Here is a 20,931-nt window from a genome sequence, read left to right as displayed (position 1 = left end):
ACATATCTAATAATGACAATACCGGGACAGAGAGATAAACCAAGACAGAGGGATAGATAAGACTATAGAGGTAGATAAAGATAGAGAGGGAGATCAGGATAGAGGGGCAACTCCGGACTGAAAGGCAGCTCCGGACAGAGAGACAGCTCTGGACTGATGGGCAGTTCTGGGTATCTAGCCTTTTCAGGCTGAAGGGCAGCTCATGGCTGACTGACGACTCTCGACGCTCATGGCAGGCTGACGGCTCTCGACGCTCATGGCAGGCTGACGGCTCTCGACGCTCATGGCAGGCTGACGGCTCTCGACGCTCATGGCAGGCTGACGGCTCTCGACGCTCATGGCAGGCTGACGGCTCTCGACGCTCATGGCAGGCTGACGGCTCTCGACGCTCATGGCGCTCTGACGGCTCTGGCTGCTCATGGCGCTCTGACGGCTCTGGCTGCTCATGGCGCTCTGACGGCTCTGGCTGCTCATGGCGCTCTGACGGCTCTGGCTGCTCATGGCGCTCTGACGGCTCTGGCTGCTCATGGCGCTCTGACGGCTCTGGCTGCTCATGGCGCTCTGACGGCTCTGGCTGCTCATGGCTCGCTGGCGGCTCTGGCAGATCCTGTCTGGTTGGCGGCTCTGGCAGATCCTGTCTGGTTGGCGGCTCTGGCAGATCCTGTCTGGTTGGCGGCTCTGGCAGATCCTGTCTGGTTGGCGGCTCTGGCAGATCCTGTCTGGTTGGCGGCTCTGGCAGATCCTGTCTGGTTGGCGGCTCTGGCAGATCCTGTCTGGCTGACGGCTCTAGCGGCTCCTGTCTGGCTGATGGCTCTAGCGGCTCCTATCTGGCTGACGGCTCTGTAGGCTCATGGCAGACGGGCGGCTTTGCAGGCTCATGGCAGACGGGCGGCTTTGCAGGCTCCTGGCAGACGGATGGCTCAGACGGCGCTGGGGAGACGGATGGCTCAGATGGCGCTGGGGAGACGGATGGCTCAGATGGCGCTGGGGAGACGGATGGCTCAGATGGCGCTGGGGAGACGGATGGCTCAGATGGCGCTGGGGAGACGGATGGCTCAGATGGCGCTGGTGAGACGGATGGCTCAGATGGCGCTGGGGAGACGGATGGCTCAGATGGCGCTGGGGAGACGGATGGCTCTGGCCGGATATGGCGCACTGTAGACCTGGTGCGTGATGCCGGAACTGGAGGCACCGTGCTAATGACAAGCACCTTCCTACTAGTGCGGGGAGCAGGGACAGGGCACACTGTATTCTCAAAGCCTACTCTATCCCTGATGCGTGGTACCGGCACTGGTGACACCGGGCTGAGGACAAGCACATCAGGATTAGTAGGGGGAGAAGATACAGTGGGTTCAGGGCTCTGGAGACGCACAGGTAGCTTAGTACGTGGGGCCGGAACTGGAGGCACCGGGCTAGATACACGCACTACAGGGAGAGTGCGTGGAGGAGGAACAGGGCTCAGGATACGCACTGGTAGCCTAGTGCGTAGTGTAGACACTGTAGGTACTAGGCTGGGGCGGGGAGGTGGTGCCGGAAATACCGGACCGTGGAGGCGTACTGGCACTCTTGAGCATTGAGCTTGCCCAACCTTACCTGGTTGAATACTCCCGGTTGCCCGACCAGTGCGGGGAGGTGGAATAACCCGCACCGGGCTATGTAGGCGAACCGGGGAAACCATGCGTAAGGCAGGTGCCATGTATGCCGGCCCGAGGAGACGCACTGGAGACCAGACGCGTTGAGCCGGCCTCATGACACCTGGCTCAATACCCAATCTAGCCCTACCAGTGCGGGGAGGTGGAATAACCCGCACTGGGCTATGCACTCGTACAGGAGACACCGTGCGCTCTACTGCGTAACACGGCGCCTGCCCGTACTCCCGCTCTCCACGGTAAGCCTGGGAAGTGGGCGCAGGTCTCCTACCTGCCCTTGGCCCACTATCTCCTAGCCCCCCCCCAAGAAATTTTTGGGAATTACTTACGGGCTTTTTCGGCTTCCGTGCCAGACGCGTTCCCTCATAGCTCCGGTTCCTCTCCTCGGTAGCCTCTGCTCTCCTCAGTGCCTCCACCTGTTCCCATGGCTTTTCGGGCTTCCAGCCACGTCTCCTTGCTGCCTCCTCAAACCACCGCTCCTGGGCTTTAGCTGCCTCCCTCTCTTCCTGGGAACGGCGATTTTCTCCTGCCTTAGCCCAGGGACCTTCTCCATTCATTATCTGCTCCCATGTCCAGAAATCCTTGTTTTTCTCCTGTCCCTTACTCCGTTTATTTTTCCCTTGCCGCTTGGTCTTAGCGTGTTGGTGGGTGATTCTGTAACGGGCGACGCTCTCCTCATCCTCGGATGAGGTGAGGAGAGAAGGATCCTCAGACCAAAACGCAGGCTCAGGGAAATAAGCCATCTTTATTATAAATACGACGATGGCAACACGAAAACACAAACACTTTCAAATTTACAAAATAACAAAACGACGTATACGAAACCTGAACATAAACTTACATAACTAATACGTAACACTTACGGACAGGAAACATACTACATCGAAACGAAACGAACAACCGAAACAATCCCGTATGGTGTAAGACATAACACAGACACAGGAGACAATCACCCACCACGAACACTGTGACAACGCCTACCTAAATATGACTCTTAATTAGAGGAACGCCAAACACCTGCCTCTAATTAAGAGCCATACCAGGCAACCCAAAACCAACACAGAAACAGAAAACATAGAATGCCCACCCAACCTCACGTCCTGACCAACTAACACACAAAAACTAACATAAATAGGTCAGGAACGTGACACACGGGGCGTGGCTACTTACTGTGTAAAGTTTATAGGAGATAGATTATCTTATGGTTCCTAAAATCACATTCTTATCTTAACAAAAATAATTTCATAATTTTACAAATTTCATATACAATGTTAAGGATGGAAACTTGACAGATAAAGGGGATATACTTTCCAAGTTACAGTATTTCCTTTATAAGCTTTTTAATGACATCACAAAATAAAAACCAATATGACATTAGTTTTCTATAGATCATCTACGACCATTCCCCACATTCTTATGATAGCAGTATTGTTCCAGTATTCACTTTTTGAACATGTTAGAGTTTCAGTGGGAAAAGGCTGTTAACAAAGACATTCCTTTGGTTCATACTGGAGGCGAAAAGAGAATCCACTTCTCCTGTAATTTACAACAGGGCTTGAACTGTCAACCCCCCAGCAGCTCCCTCCTCCCCTCTTCTGTGAGTGAGAGGAGGTCTGATTACTGTCATCCATTGCCAAGCTGATCTGACCCATTGGATCCTCAAAGGACAGACATGACACAGGTGCACCAGTTTGTGTCAAGAACTGCAATGCTGCTGGGTTTTCACGCTCAACAGTTTCCAGTGTGTACCAAGAATGGTCCACCACCCAAAGGACATCCAGCCAACTTGACACAACTGTGGAAAGCACTGGAGTCAACATGGGCCAGCATCCCTGTGGAACGCTTTCGACACGGTGTAGAGTTCATGCCCTGATGAATTTAAGCTGTTCTGAGGGAAAAAGGGGGTGCAACTCAGTATTCGGAAGGTGTTCCTAATGTTTTGTACACTCAGTGTATATTAATCATTGAGTCATACACAATATATTACATAACTTGTGCAGAGGGGGAGGAGGATAGGTTGATTGAGCAGGTTGCTTACGGCAACCAGTTACTGTTGGTGGTGAAAAACTGCATGATCCTATGCCAGATAACGAGTGGCCTACAGGGCAAACAGAGCTGTAAGAATACTAACTGCACACAGCTACTGCTGTTAGCATTCTAACATGACAGCATCTCCTTCACATAATTATGGTGGAATGGATATTGATGTTGATGTTAAGATTTGTGTAAGATAATCGTATACATTTGTTCATTTCCATTTCATTCTTGTCAAGTAGTCATCAAAAACTAAAGAAAGGTTCACTTGCCAGTGGGGAAACACATAAGCCATATGCCCATCCTTAGAATACTGTCACGACTTCTGCCGAAGTCGAAGCCTCTCCTTGTTCGGGCGGTGCTCGGAGGTCGACGTCACCGGTCTTCTAGCCATCATTGATCCATTTTTCATTTTCCATTGGTTTTGTCTTGTCTTCCTACACACCTGGTTTCAATCCCATTCATTACCTGTTGTGTATTTAACCCTATGTTTCCCCTCATGTCTTTGTCAGAGATTGTTTTATGTTCAGCTTTCGTGTTTTGTATTTGGTGCGTGACGGGTACCCACTTTTGTTTCATTGTATTTTTATGGTTATGTGTTTTAAGTCATTAAACTACTCCATTCCACCAAGTTTAGATTATCTTGCGTCTGACTTCCCTGCCACCTATACATACGACTGTGACAAATACAAATGCTTCCATTTGCAATGAAGTGCTTCGTTTATTTTCAATGGTTCATTAGATCCCAGCGGTTCCAGTAGGTGTAGATAAAATGGTCAGATGTGAAATGAGAGAGGGTATGACAACGTTATTGGATCATTAACCAAGTCTTCATTGGAAAGACATGATTGCAGAGTTTTTGGTGTGATATCGGTGTCAGCGTTTAGTACAGATAGTATTTGGATGGATGGACATCCCTGTGAGCCAACCTGGACTCGGTTACACTGTGGCTTCAGAAAGTATTCACACCCATTGACTTTTTCCAAATTGTTTTGGTACATTTTGAATTTTAAATAGATTAAATTGAGATTGTGTGTCACTGGCCTACATACAATACCACATAATGTCAAAGTGGATGTTTTTCAATGTTTTTCACAAATTCATTACAAATGAAAAGTTGAAATATCTTGGGTCAATAAGCCTTCAACCCCTTTGTTAAGGCAAGCCTAAATAAGTTGCATAGACTCACTCTGTGTGCAATAATAGTGTTTAACATGATTTTTGTATGACTACCTCATCTCTGTACCCCACACATACAATTACCCTCAGTCGAGCAGTGAATTTCAAACACAGATTCAACCACAAAGACCAGGGAGGTTTTCAAATGCCTCGCATAGAAGGTGACCTATTGTCAGATGGGTAAAAAAACAGACATTGAATACCCCTTTGAACATGGTGAAGTCATTAATTTAACTTTGGATGGTGTAATAATACACCTAGTCACTACAAAGATACAGGCGTCCTACCTCAGTTGCCAGAGAGGAAGGAAACCTCTCAGGGATTTCACCATGAGGCCAATGGTGACTTTAAAACTGATATAGTTTAATGGTTGTGATAGGAGAAAACTGAGGATGGATCAACAACAATGTAGTTACACCACAATAATAACCTAAATGACAGAGTCAGAAGAAGGAAGCATGTACGTAATAAAACATTTCAAAACATGCTTCCTGTTTGCTACAACGCACTAAAGTGCGGCAGGAAGCCTAGTGGTTAGAGCGTTGGACTAATAACCGAAAGGTTGCAAGATCCCCGAGCTGACAAGGTAAAAATCTGTCTTTCTGCCCCTGAACAAGGCAGTATTGTTCCTAGGCCGTCATTGAAAATAAGAATTTGTTCTTAACTGACCTGCCTAGTTAAATAAATGTTAAAAAAAGTAAAACTGCATCAAATTTGGCTAGGCGATTAACTTTTTGTCCTGAATACAAAGTGTTGTGTTTGGGGCAAATCCAACACAGCACATTACTGAGTACCACTCTCTATAATTCAAGCATAGTGGTGGCTGCATCATGTTATGTGTATGCCTGTAATCGTTAAGGACAGGTGTTTTTCAGGATGAAAAAAAGAAACGGAATGGAGCTAAGCACAGGCAAAACCATAGAGTAAAACCTGGTTGAGTCTTCTTTATACCAGACACTGAGAGATGAATTCACCTTTCAAGAGGACAATAACCTAAAACACAAGGCCAAATCTACACTAGTTGCTTACCAAGAAGATAGTGAATGTTTCTGAGTGGCCGAGTTACAGTTTTGACATATCTGCTTGGCAAGACCTGAAAATGGTTGTCTACCAATGATCAACAACAAGATGACGCCAACAGACATGGCAGCTCTGCTTCTAGCTTCTAAGAAACGTTGAAGTATTTTGTTTCTTTGTGTGTTATTTCTTACATTAGGATCTTCTGTCACATTATTAGCCCAGAACGTTTTTTGTGTTATTACATACAGCCGGAAATAACTTTTGGATATCAGAGCGGCGGTAACTCACCAGCATTACGACCAGGAATATGACTTTCCTGAATTGGATCCTTTGTTCGTACCTCCCAGGGCAATTTAACTTATCACAGAGGCTGCTCCAAGATGCTGCCGGGGGAGAAGAGGTATTCGGAGAGGCGTGCACACTCAGTAGGCGTGCACACCATCCACCGCTTCCAAGTATATTACTCGCTAATGTTCAGTCTCTGGACAATAAAGTAGATGAGCTCAGAGCGAGGATCTCGTTCCAGAGTGACATCAGGGACTGTAACATACTCTGTTTCACGGAATCATGGCTCTCTCCGGATATACTGTCCCCGTCCATACAACCAGCTGGGTTCTCAGTACGTCGCGCAGACAGGAATGAAGAACTCTCCGGGAAGAAGAAAGGCGTTGTGTATGTTTCATGATTAACCACTCATGGTTTGATTGTGATAACGTACAGAAACTCAAGGCCTTTTGTTCACCCGACCTAGAATACCTCACAATCAAATGCCGAACGTTAATACCTCCCAAGAGAATGCTCTTCGGTTATAGTCACAGCCATGTATATTCCCCCTCAAGCTGATGCCACGGCGGCCCTCAAAGACCTTCACTGGACTTTATGCAAATTGGAAACCACATATCCTGAGGCCGCATTTATTGAAGCTAGAGATTTTAACAAAGCAAATTTTAGGAAAACGCATTTAACTATGTCAAGGTGAATATGGTTGAATAAAAAAAGTAAGGTTATTCCCTCCGTAAGGCAATCAAACAGGCAAAATGTCAGTACAGAGTGTCACGTTCGTTTAGAGATGGATTGGACCAAGGTGCAGCGTGGTAGGCGTACATCTTACTTTATTAAAAATGAACACCGAAAAAACCAACAAATACAAACGAAACGTAAAGTTCTGGGCTCCTCACAGGCAGCTACACAAAAACAAGATCCCACAAACTAAAAGTGGAAAAAAGGCTGCCTAAGTATGATCCCCAATCAGAGACAACGATAGACAGCTGCCTCTGATTGGGAACCATACCTGGCCAACAAAGAAATAGAAAAACTTGAATGCCCACCCAAATCACACCACGACCTAACCAAATAGAGAAATAAAAAGGCTCTCTAAGGTCAGGGTGTGACACAGAGACATTGGGGCGGCGCAAATTTGGCCCAGCGTCGTCCGGGTTAGGGAGGGTTTGGCCGGCAGGGATATGCTTGTCTCATCGCGCACTAGCGACCCCTGTGGCGGCCGTGCGCAGTGCACGCTGACCAGGTCGCCAGGTGTACGGTGTTTCCTCCGACACATTGGTGCGGCTGGCTTCCGGGTTGGATGTGCATTGTGTCAAGAAGCAGTGCGGCTTGTTTGGGTTGTGTTTCGGAGGATGCATGGCTCTCGACCTTCGCCTCTCCCGAGTTCGTACAGGAGTTGCAGCGATGAGATAAGACTGTAACTACTACCAATTGGATACCACGAAATTGGGGAGAAAAAAGGGGTAAAATTTAAAAGAATTATACAGTGGGGAGAACAAGTATTTGATACACTGCCGATTTTGCAGGTTTTCCTACTTACAAAGCATGTAGAGGTCTGTAATTTTTATCATAGGTACACTTCAACTGTGAGAGACGGAATCTAAAACAAAAATCCAGAAAATCACATTGTATGATTTTTAAGTAATTCATTTGCATTTTATTGCATGACATAAGTATTTGATCACCTACCAACCAGTAAGAATTCCGGCTCTCACAGACCTGTTAGTTTTTCTTTAAGAAGCCCTCCTGTTCTCCACTCATTACCTGTATTAACTGCACCTGTTTGAACTCGTTACCTGTATAAAAGACACCTGTCCACACACTCAATCAAACAGACTCCAACCTCTCCACAATGGCCAAGACCAGAGAGCTGTGTAAGGACATCAGGGATAAAATTGTAGACCTGCACAAGGCTGGGATGGGCTACAGGACAATAGGCAAGCAGCTTGGTGAGAAGGCAACAACTGTTGGCGCAATTATTAGAAAATAGAAGAAAATAGAAGAAGTTCAAGATGATGGTCAATCACCCTCGGTCTGGGGCTCCATGCAAGATCTCACCTCGTGGGGCATCAATGATCATGAGGAAGGTGAGGGATCAGCCCAGAACTACACGGCAGGACCTGGTCAATGACCTGAAGAGAGCTGGGACCACAGTCTCAAAGAAAACCATTAGTAACACACTACGCCGTCATGGATTAAAATCCTGCAGCGCACACAAGGTCCCCCTGCTCAAGCAGGCGCATGTCCAGGCCCGTCTGAAGTTTGCCAATGACCATCTGGATGATCCAGAGGAGGAATGGGAGAAGGTCATGTGGTCTGATGATTCAAAAATAGAGCTTTTTGGTCTAAACTCCACTCGCCGTGTTTGGAGGAAGAAGAAGGATGAGTACAACCCCAAGAACACCATCCCAACCGTGAAGCATGGAGGTGGAAACATCATTCTTTGGGGATGCTTTTCTGCAAAGGGGACAGGACGACTGCACCGTATTGAGGGGAGGATGGATGGGGCCATGTATTGCGAGATCTTAGCCAACAACCTCCTTCCCTCAGTAAGAGCATTGATGATGGGTCGTGGCTGGGTCTTCCAGCATGACAACGACCCGAAACACACAGCCAGGGCAACTAAGGAGTGGCTCCGTAAGAAGTATCTCAAGGTCCTGGAGTGGCCTAGCCAGTCTCCAGACCTGAACCCAATAGAAAATCTTTGGAGGGAGCTGAAAGTCCGTATTGCCCAGCGACAGCCCCGAAACCTGAAGGATCTGGAGAAGGTCTGTATGAAGGAGTGGGCCAAAATCCCTGCTGCAGTGTGTGCAAACCTGGTCAAGAACTACAGGAAACGTATGATCTCTGTAATTGCAAACAAAGGATTCTGTACCAAATATTAAGTTCTGCTTTTCTGATGTATCAAATACTTATGTCATGCAATAAAATGCGAATTAATTACTTAAAAATCATACAATGTGATTTTCGGGATTTTTGTTTTAGATTCCGTCTCTCACAGTTGAAGTGTACCTATGATAAAAATTACAGACCTCTACATGCTTTGTAAGTAGGAAAATCGGCAAAATCGGCAGTGTATCAAATACTTGTTCTCCCCACTGTATATAAAAAAAGCTTCGGTCCCTGGGTCTGAACCCCGCCCTTTGCAAATGTGTCCTGGACTTCCTGACGGGCCGCCCCCAGGTGATGAAGGTAGGAAACAACACCTCCACTTCGCTGATCCTCAACACAGGGGCCCCACAAGCTTGCATGGTCAGCCCCCTCACGTACTCCCTGTTAACTGAATGGCCACGCACGCCTCCAACTCAATCATCAAGTTTGCAGATGACAGAAGAGTAGTAGGCTGGATTACCAACAATGACGAGGCAGCCTACAGGGTGGAGGTGAGGGCCCTGGCGGAGTGGCGCCAGGAAAACAGCCTCTCCCTCAACATCAACAAAACGAAGGAGCTGATCGTGGACTTCAGGACACAGCAGAGGGAGCACGCCACTATCTACATCAATTGGACTGCAGTGGAGAAGTTGAAATCTTCAAGTTCCTCGGCGTACACATCACTGACAATCTGAAATGGTCCACCCACACAGACAGTGTGGTGAAGAAGGCGCAACAGCGTCTCTTCAACCTCAGGAGGCTGAAGAAATTTGGCTTGGCCCCTAAGACCCTCACAAACTTTTACAGATGCACAATTGAGAGCATCCTGTCGGGCTGTATCAACACCTGGTACAGCAACTGAACTGCTGGCAACCACAGGGCTCTCCAGAGGGTGGTGCGGTCTGCTCAACGCATCACCAGGGGCACACTGCCTGCCCTCCAGGCAGCACCCGATGTCACAGGAAGGCCAAAAAGATCATCAAGGACATCAACCACCTGAGCCACGGCCTGTTCACCCCGCTATCATCCAGAAGTTGAGGTCAGTACAGGTGCATCCAAGCTGGGACCGAGAGACTGAAAAATAGCTTCTATCTAAAGGCCATCAGACTGTTAAATAGCCATCACTAGCAGGCTACCACCTGGTTGCTCAACCCTGCACCTCAGAGCCTGCTGCATTATATACATAGACATGGAATTACTGGTCACTTTAATAATGTTTACATATTGATTTACTAATTTCATATTTATATACTGGATTCTATTCTACTGTATTTTAGTAAATGCCACTCCGACATTGCTCGTCGTAATATATACAGCACTAGTCAAACTTTGGACACACCTTCTCATTCAAGGGTTTTTCTTTATTTTTACTATTTTCTACATGATAGAATAATAGTGAAGACATCAAAACTGTGAAATAAGACATATGGAATCATGTAATAACCAAAAAGTGTTAAACAAATCAAAATATATTTTAGATTTTAGATTCTTTGCCTTGATGACAGCTTTGCACACTCTTGCCATTCTGTCAACCAGCTCCATGAGATGGTCACCTGGAATGCATTTCAATTAACAGGTGTGCCTTGTTAAAAGTTCATTTCTTTCCTAGTTATGTTGTGACAAGGTAGGGGTGGTATACAGAAGATAGCCCTATTTGGTAAAAGACCAAGTCCATATTATGGCAAGAACAGCTCGAATAAGCAAAGAGAAATGACAGTTAATCATTACATTAAGACATGAAGGTCAGTCAATGTGGAAAATGTCAATAACTTTGAAAGTTTCTTCAAGGTCAGTCGCAAAAACCATCAAGTGCTATGATAAAACTGGCTCTCATGAGGACCTCCACAGGAAAGGAAGACCCAGAGTTACCTCTGCTGCAGAGGATAAGTTCATTAGAGTTAACTGCACCTCAGATTGCAGACAAGAAAATGTGTGAATCCGGCCTTCGTGGTTGAATTGCTGCAAAGAAACCATTGCTTAGGACACCAATAATAAGAAAAGACTTGCTTGGGCCAAGAAACACAAGCAATGGACATTAGACCGGTGGAACCTGTCCTTTGGTCTGATGAGTCCAAATGTGAGATTTTTGGTTCCAATCTTGTCTTTTTGAGACGCAGAGTAGGGGAACGGATGATCTCCGCATGTGTGGTTTCCACCGTGAAGCATGGAGGAGGAGGTGTGATGGTGTGGAGGTGCTTTGCTGGTCACACTGTCTGTGATTTATTTAGAATTCAAGGCCCACTTAACCAGCATGGTTACCACGCCATTCTGCAGCGGTCAGCCATTCCATCTGGTTGCGCTTAGTGGGACTATCATTTGTTTTTCAACAGGACAATGACCCAACACACCTCCAGGCTGTGTAAGGGCTATTTGACCAAGGAGAGTGATGGAGTGCTGCATCAAATGACCTGGCATCCACAATCACCCAACCTCAACCCAATTGAGATGGTTTGGGATGAGTTGGACCGCAGAGTGAAGGAAAAGCAGTCAACAAGTGCTCAGCATATGTGGGAACTCCTTCAAGATTGTTGGAAAAGCATTCCAGGTGAAGCTGGTTGAGAGAATGCTAAGAGTGTGCAAAGCTGTCATCAAACCTTTGACTGGTACTGTATATATTTCTTAATTCCATTCTTTTACTTTTAGATTTGTGTGTATTGTGGTGAATTGTTAGATACTACTGCATTATTGGAGCTAGGAACACATTTCGCTACACCCGCAATAACATCTGCTAAATATGTGTATGTGACCAATAACATTTGATTTGATTTGATGTTGCACAATCCAGGTGTGGAAAGCTGAGACTTACCCAGAAAGACATAGCTGTAATCATTTCTCCTGTTTTTCATAAAGTGTGGATGTCAACATCTATTTCCTTTGATATTTTACGAATTCCAATTCGTATAATAAGTTTAGAACTTGCTATTTGAATGATATGTTACGAATTACAATCTGTTGTTGCTAACGTTGGCTAGGTTATCTAGGTGGCTAACGCTAGCTAGGTTAGAGTTTAGGGTTAGGTCAAGGGGTTAAGTTTAGGGCTATGGTTAGCAGGTAAGAGGTTAATGTTAGAGTTAGCTAACATGCTAAGTTGTTAAAAAGTAGTAGCAAAGTTGCTAATTATCTAAAATGCTAAAGTTGTTTGTGATGTGATTCGAACGTGCAACCATTAGGTTGCTAGAAAATAGCGTTATACGCCTACATATCCTGACCAACCTCCACCCTATCGTTTCTGTCTTAAGTAACCCTCTGTCTTTAGTAACCACACCAAACGTAACATATCATACTAACTGGAGGGCTACAAATGTACATTTACTATGTTACATCTATTCTGAGCGACCAGGCTGTGTGAGCAATCTCTTTGGGATCAGACAGAGCAAAGACACCAAAGCATTACAGCCACTTTTAAAGGCATTTATTGATGAAATACACACTTACGTTTTTGACAAAAAACATCCTTAATATTGTGTGTAAGAAATTCCAGCCCAGTTCTCTACCAAAAACTCCTTTAATGTGGCAATGGAAATAAATAATCATAATACAAAAAAGAGAACAAGGAAAAGGACACCTGAATAAGTGCCTGTGTTTAACCCAGAACTTTTTTTTCTGAGGAAATTTGTGTAAGAGATATAAAAAAAACAACAAGAGCAACAAGACCAAAATAAAATCCAGCCATTTCATACCCGGGTGCATTAGTGTGATCTGAGATTCCTGGTCACCCTCAAGACCAGGAAGGCATTTTTGTGACCTGAGGAATTGACTGGAAAGCCCCCAAAAATACGTTAAATTGAATTTTTACGCTGAAACCTGGAACCATCTGAGAAAAGGATATTGCACATTTTCCTTGCAAATACAATTAACCACATTGTCAGTTGTACATTTGTTTTAATTTTGCCAGACCTTGACCCAAAGAGGAACACAGCTTGTGCTGGTGGTACACAGAGATCATTGAACAGACGCGATCACGTATAATACAAAAGAGGGAGCACAGTTATAAATTCATAATTTAGGCCGTAAAATCGTTTCAAACAAAACAAAAATAAAAAATAATGAACACAGGGAAGGATATCAAATCTCTGTATGTTTTTCAAAAACAAAAAGCTACTGCAGGAGTCATACAGTATAAATAAATAATAATAATACAAAATTCGGACAGATTATATCGATGACCAGTGCCACTGTGAAGGTTGGTTACTGTGGACTTATTTCCCTTCGTTTTGAAGGAAAATATGACTGTAACATTTATCAGGCTAATTAACTCACTATGACATCAAGATCTCTTTCCTCATTCCCAGAGTCAGGTCCAAGTTGCAGATGATAGTTTAACACCTTTGAAATAGAGAATTGAAATGGAAATATCATGTTGAAATGAAAGGCAATTCCAGACAGATGCCCCTCAATCGGAACCACCTGTGGGATTGTGATTCACTGCATGGCACCGTCAAGAGCCAAGCTGCCTTTCTGAGTGGGTGCAGTGGTGCAGTGCTGCCCTGGCCAGACAATCCGTATTTTTGGAGTGTGTTTCATCCAGACTAGCCGCCTGAGTGACCCCGGTCAGACGTAGCGGTCGCCTGGGTGATTACAGAGCTTTACAGGAGAGCTCAGGGGGCCAGAATGAAAAAGAGCCATCACACTCTCAGAGTGGAGACTGTTATTACAGGAACATAAACACTGGGCCATTTTGAGACCACCTGGAATACTTTGGTGTCTATCCAGGGTATCCATTCAAAAATGACTGCCGCTGTTTCACGAAACTATTATTAAGACTTAATTGCTCTTAAAAAAAACTAGGTTAAAAGCCTCCACAGGTACCATGGCTTATTCTGGTCTTCATAAGTAGCATTATGACATCTAAATTAGCTGGTAGTCAAGTTCAGGCATTCAGACTATCAATTACGTACAGCTCGCCCCAACCGCGGTGTGGATAATTCGGAGATAACAAGAGGATAAGAGTCTAGAAAATGAGAAAAGACAAGTTTATGAGTTGAGGCCTTGACATGTCATGGTCTCCACACTGGCAACGGTTCAGTCTGGGTACGAACCACGGTCTGCAGTGAGCAGAATAGGGAAGCATGTAAGCTTCTTAGCCTAGCTGTCAAGTGTAGCGACACTGATGTCTCAACGTAGGGCTGATAAAAGTGTGAAGACCGATCCAATCCAGTGCTCTGGAGGTGGAACCTGCCCCCACGTTACTCCACACACCTCCCAGGCATACTATCAATGACTCCTGGGGTCGGATTTAACTTTGGAAACATTCTAACAACAATACCTGTGCCGGCACTATGCACCTGGCGAATGTCTAACTGCTAGAAGTCGTGAAAGGGTAGTGATAAAGAAGAGCTTTCTGTTCCAATTCCATAGAGCAGAAAGGACAACTACAGCTACAACAGGGATCCCCAAGCATTTCACTGAGGTTACTGTGAGTCGCATGAAAATAACTCCAAATAAATACTCTTTCTCTCTGAAGAAGAATCATTCAGGTATATAGCTGCACCAGCTTCTCCGCTTTTTGTGTGTTTTCAATAACAGCAACTTCTTCACGGTCCAAAACTTTATTTACCATTCTCTCTGTTCCGTTTTTTCCAGAGCAAGCCCGGACCACGGGGAAAAGCAAACAAACAAATCAACAAGAAAAAAACAGCACCTTTTTCATCTGCACTGAGAGAAAGTGAGACAGTTAGGACAAGACAACACACCCCTGGCTAGCGAGTGACTGAACTACTACAGGCCGCGGGATCCACAGCACTCATTTTACCTCTCTGAAGCTGATTTGCACCAGATTGAGTTCGAGTTAGAGAAAAGATGTTAGCACCGTACTCAGCTCCAAGAAGAGAGAAAAGAAGAGAAGGCACCAGCCTTCACAGCGGCAAAGCCCACAAAAACAAAGCCCCTCCCCCCATTATGTCCCAGAGATCACATCACAGGGTTACTGAACAGCACTCGCATACATACAAAACAAGTAGAGAAAAGAACATCTGAATCATATAAAAAACTAAAAAACATGTAACGTGGCTTTGTTCCAATTACACCAGTTCTTAAGAAGACATAGGTACTGCTGGGAAATAGTTACCTCATTGTTTTCTCTCATAGCATTCTTGCGATAAGTAATGAGTACATGGCTATGATGCTGTTCAAACAAAGCTGATGTAAATATATGGGGCCTGTAACACAAAATGAATATGCCATTCACGCAGGAGACAAGCGGTCAATATTGACAAATATGCTTGCACATCTTTCAGCTCTTGGATGGGTAAGCTAAGGTCAAAGGCAGAAGGTACTGATAAAAACAACACGAAATGAGCCAGACAGACTTTACACATATTGTGTTGCCATATGCATACAAACAAAAAAAATCACACTGTAAGACATCTCAACAAATATGGTCGAAGTATGGAAATTCTTTTTTTAAAGTATTTATATCAATAGCATTTATGCATTTACTGATGGGATGACCGTTAACCAAATGAAAATGAGTTTTGGTTAAGCTGGTTTGGTAGAGACATGTATGAAAGTATTTTTTAAATATAATATGCACCTATAAGACCTTATTTGGACTGTGTGTGAACAAGATCGACAACTTTCCTTGCATAAATACAAGGAGGGGAATCAACAATTATTGACAGTAATATTGACAGCGCAGTGAGGTAATGCTATGTGAGGTCTGAAATGTTAATTTATGGTCCAGTTCAAGGAAAGGATATTTCAGTTGCACTGAAGAAAAAGGTGGCCATGACTATAAATTAAGACTGTTCTGTCCTTCCGTGCCTTGGTTCCTGTAATACACAGTTGAGCCATTAATCTCTGAAGTACTTTCTCCCCAAACTCTCATTAGACACGCTCAAATAAGCACCAAAATTAGAGCCACCTCAAAAAGGTACAAAAGTAATCGATTTTGATACTATCATATCAAAAAAGGCATTTATTTCATATGCTCAAAATAGTATTCATCTTTCACATCTGAGTGTGCTTATTTCACATCATGAAAAAACTTCAAGCTCTTGTCAATTTAATAACGTCTCAAATTGAACTGTTTCATATTTGACTATCTGTTCCAAACAGCTTTTTATCTCAGGTCCCATACTGCTGTGAAATAGATGAAATCTCATTGACTTTCATATATATAGCTGACCACACGGAAATACAAGAGCAAGTCAAGGGGGTTTTCAAGACTTTGGCACTAAAGGTAGCGATGACATAGGGATAGAAGAAGTGGTGCGATGCTGCACTGTACCTAAAGGTAACACAGAGGAATACATTCTACTAAGGACTGGGATGCTAATGCTATCAGCTGCTGGGTGCTCAGCCATCTCATATGCATGTGGCTGCATGTGTGGCTCATCTCTCGAAACAGTATGCAGGGCTAGGGAGCTGTGAAGAGCGGTCGAATAAACACGAGGACGGATTTATTGTGGTATGAATACCTAAAGAGAATAAATCAATACAAGTGCCTCCTGTCGATAGCAAGAGTAACAGTAGCTGCATAATATTATCTTGCAGGCTTTTTGGACACAGATGTTTCGAACAATACTCCCCAAGTTCTTGCTTGATTATACTGTTTGACGAAACCAGGTTGATTTAATGGTAAATCGTATTTGATGGCAATGCAATTGAGATGTAGTAATCACTGGAATAGTTTAGAAGCTGGCTGCTTTCATAGACTGTCTCAAATTCCTATCTTGTGCATGTAGCAATGCGAAGTCATTTCAGAGTATTTTCTTTTTTACACGGCAGAAGATTTGATATATTTGTTTTGTTTCTCTCTCAGACAACTAAAAGATGCCTTTCTATATACTGATAAGGAGTCTGCTCTACATTAAAAACCCAATAGTACATATACAAGTAGCCCAACAATATACAGTGCATTTGGAAAGTATTCAGACCCCTTGACTTTTCCACATTTTGTTATGTTACAACCTTATTCTAAAATGGATTAAATCATTTTTTCCCCCTCATCGATCTACACACAATACAACGCTGTGTACTACTCCATTCACAGAACAGAGAAAACATGCTCTAACCAGAATAGAAAGAGGAGTGGGAGGCCCCGGTGCACAACTGAGCAAGAGGACAAGTACATTAGAGTGCTCAGCATTTAACACCATAGTACCCTCCAAACTCGTCATCAAGCTCGAGACCCTGGGTCTCGACCCCGCCCTGTGCAACTGGGTCCTGGACTTCCTGACGGGCCGCCCCCAGGTGGTGAGGGTAGGTAACAACATCTCCACCCCGCTGATCCTCAACACTGGGGCCCCACAAGGGTGCGTTCTGAGCCCTCTCCTGTACTCCCTGTTCACCCACGACTGCGTGGCCATGCACGCCTCCAACTCAATTATCAAGTTTGCGGATGACACTACAGTGGTAGGCTTGATTACCAACAACGACGAGACGGCCTACAGGGAGGAGGTGAGGGCCCTCGGAGTGTGGTGTCAGGAAAATAACCTCACACTCAACGTCAACAAAACAAAGGAGATGATTGTGGACTTCAGGAAACAGCAGAGGGAGCACCCCCCTATCCACATCGACGGGTCAGTAGTGGAGAAGGTGGAAAGTTTTAAGTTCCTCGGTGTACACATCACGGACAAACTGAATTGGTCCACCCACACAGACAGCGTTGTGAAGAAGGCGCAGCAGCGCCTCTTCAACCTCAGGAGGCTGAAGAAATTCGGCTTGTCACCAAAAGCACTCACAAACTTCTACAGATGCACAATCGAGAGCATCCTGTCGGGCTGTATCACCGCCTGGTACGGCAACTGCTCCGCCCACAACCGTAAGGCTCTCCAGAGGGTAGTGAGGTCTGCAGAACGCACCACCGGGGGCAAACTACCTGCCCTCCAGGACACCTACACCACCCGATGTCATAGGAAGGCCATAAAGATCATCAAGGACAACAACCACCCAAGCCACTGCCTGTTCACCCCGCTTTCATCCAGAAGGCGAGGTCAGTACAGGTGCATCAAAGCCGGGACCGAGAGACTGAAAAACAGCTTCTATCTCAAGGCCATCAGACTGTTAAACAGCCACCACTAACATTTAGCGGCCGCTGCCAACATACTGACTCAACTCCAGCCACTTTAAAAATGGGAATTGATGGAAATTATGTAAAAATGTACCACTAGCCACTTTAAACAATGCCACTTAATATAATGTTTACATACCCTACATTACCCATCTCATATGTATATACTGTACTCTATATCATCTACTGCATCTTGCCATCTTTATGTAATACATGTACCACTAGCCACTTTAAACTATGCCACTTTATGTTTACATACCCTACAGTACTCATCTCATATGTATATACCGTACTCTATACCATCTACTGCATCTTGCCATGCCGTTCTGTACCACCACTCATTCATATATCTTTATGTACATATTCTTTATCCCTTTACACTTGTGTGTGTGTATAAGGTAGTAGTTGTGGAATTGTTAGGTTAGATTACTTGTTGGTTATTACTGCATTGTCGGAACTAGAAGCACAAGCATTTCGCTACACTCGCATTAACATCTGCTAACCATGTGTATGTGACTAATAAAATTTGATTTGATTTGATTTGATGCTCCAGATACTCAACTAGTCTAAAGAAGGACAGTTTTATTGCTTCTTTAATCAGAACGACAGTTTTCAGCTGTGCTAACATAATTGCAAAAGGGTTTTCGAATGATCAATTAGCCTTTTAAAATGATAAACTTGGATTAGCTAACACAACGTGCCATTGGAACACAGGAGTGATGGTTGCTGTTTCCGGCTACAATAGTCATTTACAACATTAACAATGTGTACACTGTATTTCTGATCAAGTTGATGTTATTTTAATGGGCAAAAAAATTAGCTTTTCTTTCAAAAACAAGGACATTTCTAAGTGACCCCAAACTTTTGAACGTTAGTGTAAGTATTCACACCATTTACTCAGTACTCTGTTGAAGCACCTTTGCAAGTGATTACAGCCTTGAGTTTTCTTGGTATGACGCTACAAGCTTGAAACACCTGTATTTGGGGAGTTTCTCCCATTCTTCTCTGCAGATCCTCCCAAGCTCTGCCAGGTTGGATGTGGAGTGTTGCTGCACAGCTATTTTCAGTTCTCTCCAGAGATGTTTGATCAGGTTCAAGTCCAGGCTCTGGCTGGGCCACTAAAGGACATTCAGAGATTTGTCTCGAAGCCACTCCTGCGTTGTCTTAGGGTCGTTGTCCTGTTAGAAGGTGAACCTTCGCCCCAGTCTGAGGTCCTGAGCGCTCAAGAGCAGGTTTTCATCAAGGATCTCTCTGTACTTTACTCCGTTCATCTTTCCCTCGATCCTGACTAGTCTCCCAGTCCCTGCTGCTGAAAAACATCCCCACAGCATTATGATGCCACCACCATGCTTCACTGTAGGGATGGTGTCAGACTTTCTCCAGCTGCGATGCTAGGCATTCAGACCAAAGAGTTAAATCTGACATGTCCCTTTTACTGAGGAGTGGCTTCCATCTGGCCACACTACCATAAAGGTCTGATTGGTGGAGTGCTTTAGAGATGGTTGCCCTTCTTTCAGGTTCTCCCATCTCCACAGAGGAACTCTGGAGCTCTGTCAGAGTGACCTTCGGGTTCTTGGTCACCTCCCTGACCAAGGCCCTCCTCCCCCGATTTCTCAGCTTGGCCGGGCAGCCAGCTCTAGGAAGAGACTTGGTGGTTCAAAACATCTTCCATTTAAGAATGATGGAGGCCACTGTGTTCTTGGGGACCTTCAATGCTGCAGAATTTGGTACCATTCCCCAGATCTGTGCCTCGACACAATCCTGTCTCAATTTCGAGACTCAAAGCAAGTCTGAATACTTATGCACATAAGGTATTTCTGTTTTTTATTTATAATACATTTGCAAAAATATCTAAAAACCTGTTTGGGGTATTGTGTGTAGATTTATGTGGACTTTTATTTATTTAATCCATTTTAGAATAAGGCTGTAACATAACAAAATGTGGAAAAGGTCAAAGCGTCTGAATACTTTCCGAATGCCCTGTGCTGAAGCACTTCTGTGAACCTTTCCTAACAATCTTAAGTATCTTTCTTACTCCTTTCAATCTCTCTCATAATGACATTTTATGTACAATATTGGTATATAGAACATAAATTAGTACCCACATTTTTTCCCCCTATTCACAATCAACCTTCAGCAAACCCGAAGCAAATTTAAAGTAAAATAAAAAAATAAATCAGAGGACAATACAACAACGCAATAAACAGCTTTGAAACAATGTCTTATCATATAAATGTATATACTTTCTTTGCTCCCAAGACTCGTTTGAGTGTAACCTGAAAAATAAAATGAACCGTTAAAAATCCTCGTCTTCGCCTTTTTATCAGTCAATGAGGGTCGGAGGAGTGAAGTCTGTCGAAAAAAACTAAAAAGATGGGCACACGATTCCCCGACATCTTGTTCATGTGTAAACAGAGCACCAGTAGTGTCTTGGTTCCATGTCTCATCTGTACAAAAGTATAAATATATGCTTTTTCTCAAATCTTTCACATATCTAGGATGTATAGGGGACAAAAAAGGTTGTTTTTGATCTAAACCCGCCAGTGGTGCAGTATCTGTGCTGGGGTTTGTTGTTTGCTGGCTTGTGTGGACTTCTGATCTGGTGTGTTTGCTTGGTGTTGGGATTGATCGTCTCTGCATAAATAGTACGTTGCACAGTTCTGGGCCACTGGGCCAAAACAACCGTTCTGTCCGACTACAGCAAATCCATTTTGGGTCTGTAATGCAGCAGGAGGGGGGATTTCTGGAATGCAAACAAAACAAATGACAAATAAAGACTAACTGACTGAAAACAATACAGCTGGAAAAATGTCCTTCTAAACACAGACAGAGATGGATAGGCTACTACTTTGATTATATCCTTATCAGAGCCTCTAGTATAAA

General features: G+C 44.4%; 1 protein-coding gene and 1 long non-coding RNA gene across 3 annotated transcripts in view; one reads left to right on the top strand and one right to left on the bottom strand.

Annotated features, from left to right (window-relative positions):
• The first annotated feature begins 5,410 nt into the window (after window positions 1–5,410).
• LOC139581182 (uncharacterized) overlaps window positions 5,411–20,931 on the top strand; it is a 38,382-nt gene continuing 22,861 nt past the window's right edge. The window contains exon 1 of the long non-coding RNA XR_011676159.1: window positions 5,411–5,448. This is a non-coding gene — a long non-coding RNA (uncharacterized lncRNA). The remainder of the gene's footprint in view (window positions 5,449–20,931) is intronic.
• The window catches only part of LOC139581180 (polycomb group RING finger protein 3), a 40,063-nt gene continuing 37,962 nt past the window's right edge, over window positions 18,831–20,931 (bottom strand). The window contains exon 10 of one of the 2 annotated variants that reach the window (XM_071410669.1): window positions 18,831–20,791. In XM_071410669.1, coding sequence (XP_071266770.1) covers window positions 20,744–20,791 — 48 coding nt within the window. In that variant the 3' untranslated portion in view covers window positions 18,831–20,743. The remainder of the gene's footprint in view (window positions 20,792–20,931) is intronic. The other variant, XM_071410670.1, reaches the window with a different exon arrangement.

This window comes from Salvelinus alpinus, chromosome 7, assembly GCF_045679555.1.
Source record: "Salvelinus alpinus chromosome 7, SLU_Salpinus.1, whole genome shotgun sequence".
NCBI classification, from domain to species: domain Eukaryota; kingdom Metazoa; phylum Chordata; class Actinopteri; order Salmoniformes; family Salmonidae; genus Salvelinus; species Salvelinus alpinus.
This window is presented reverse-complemented; position numbering and strand designations above follow the sequence as displayed.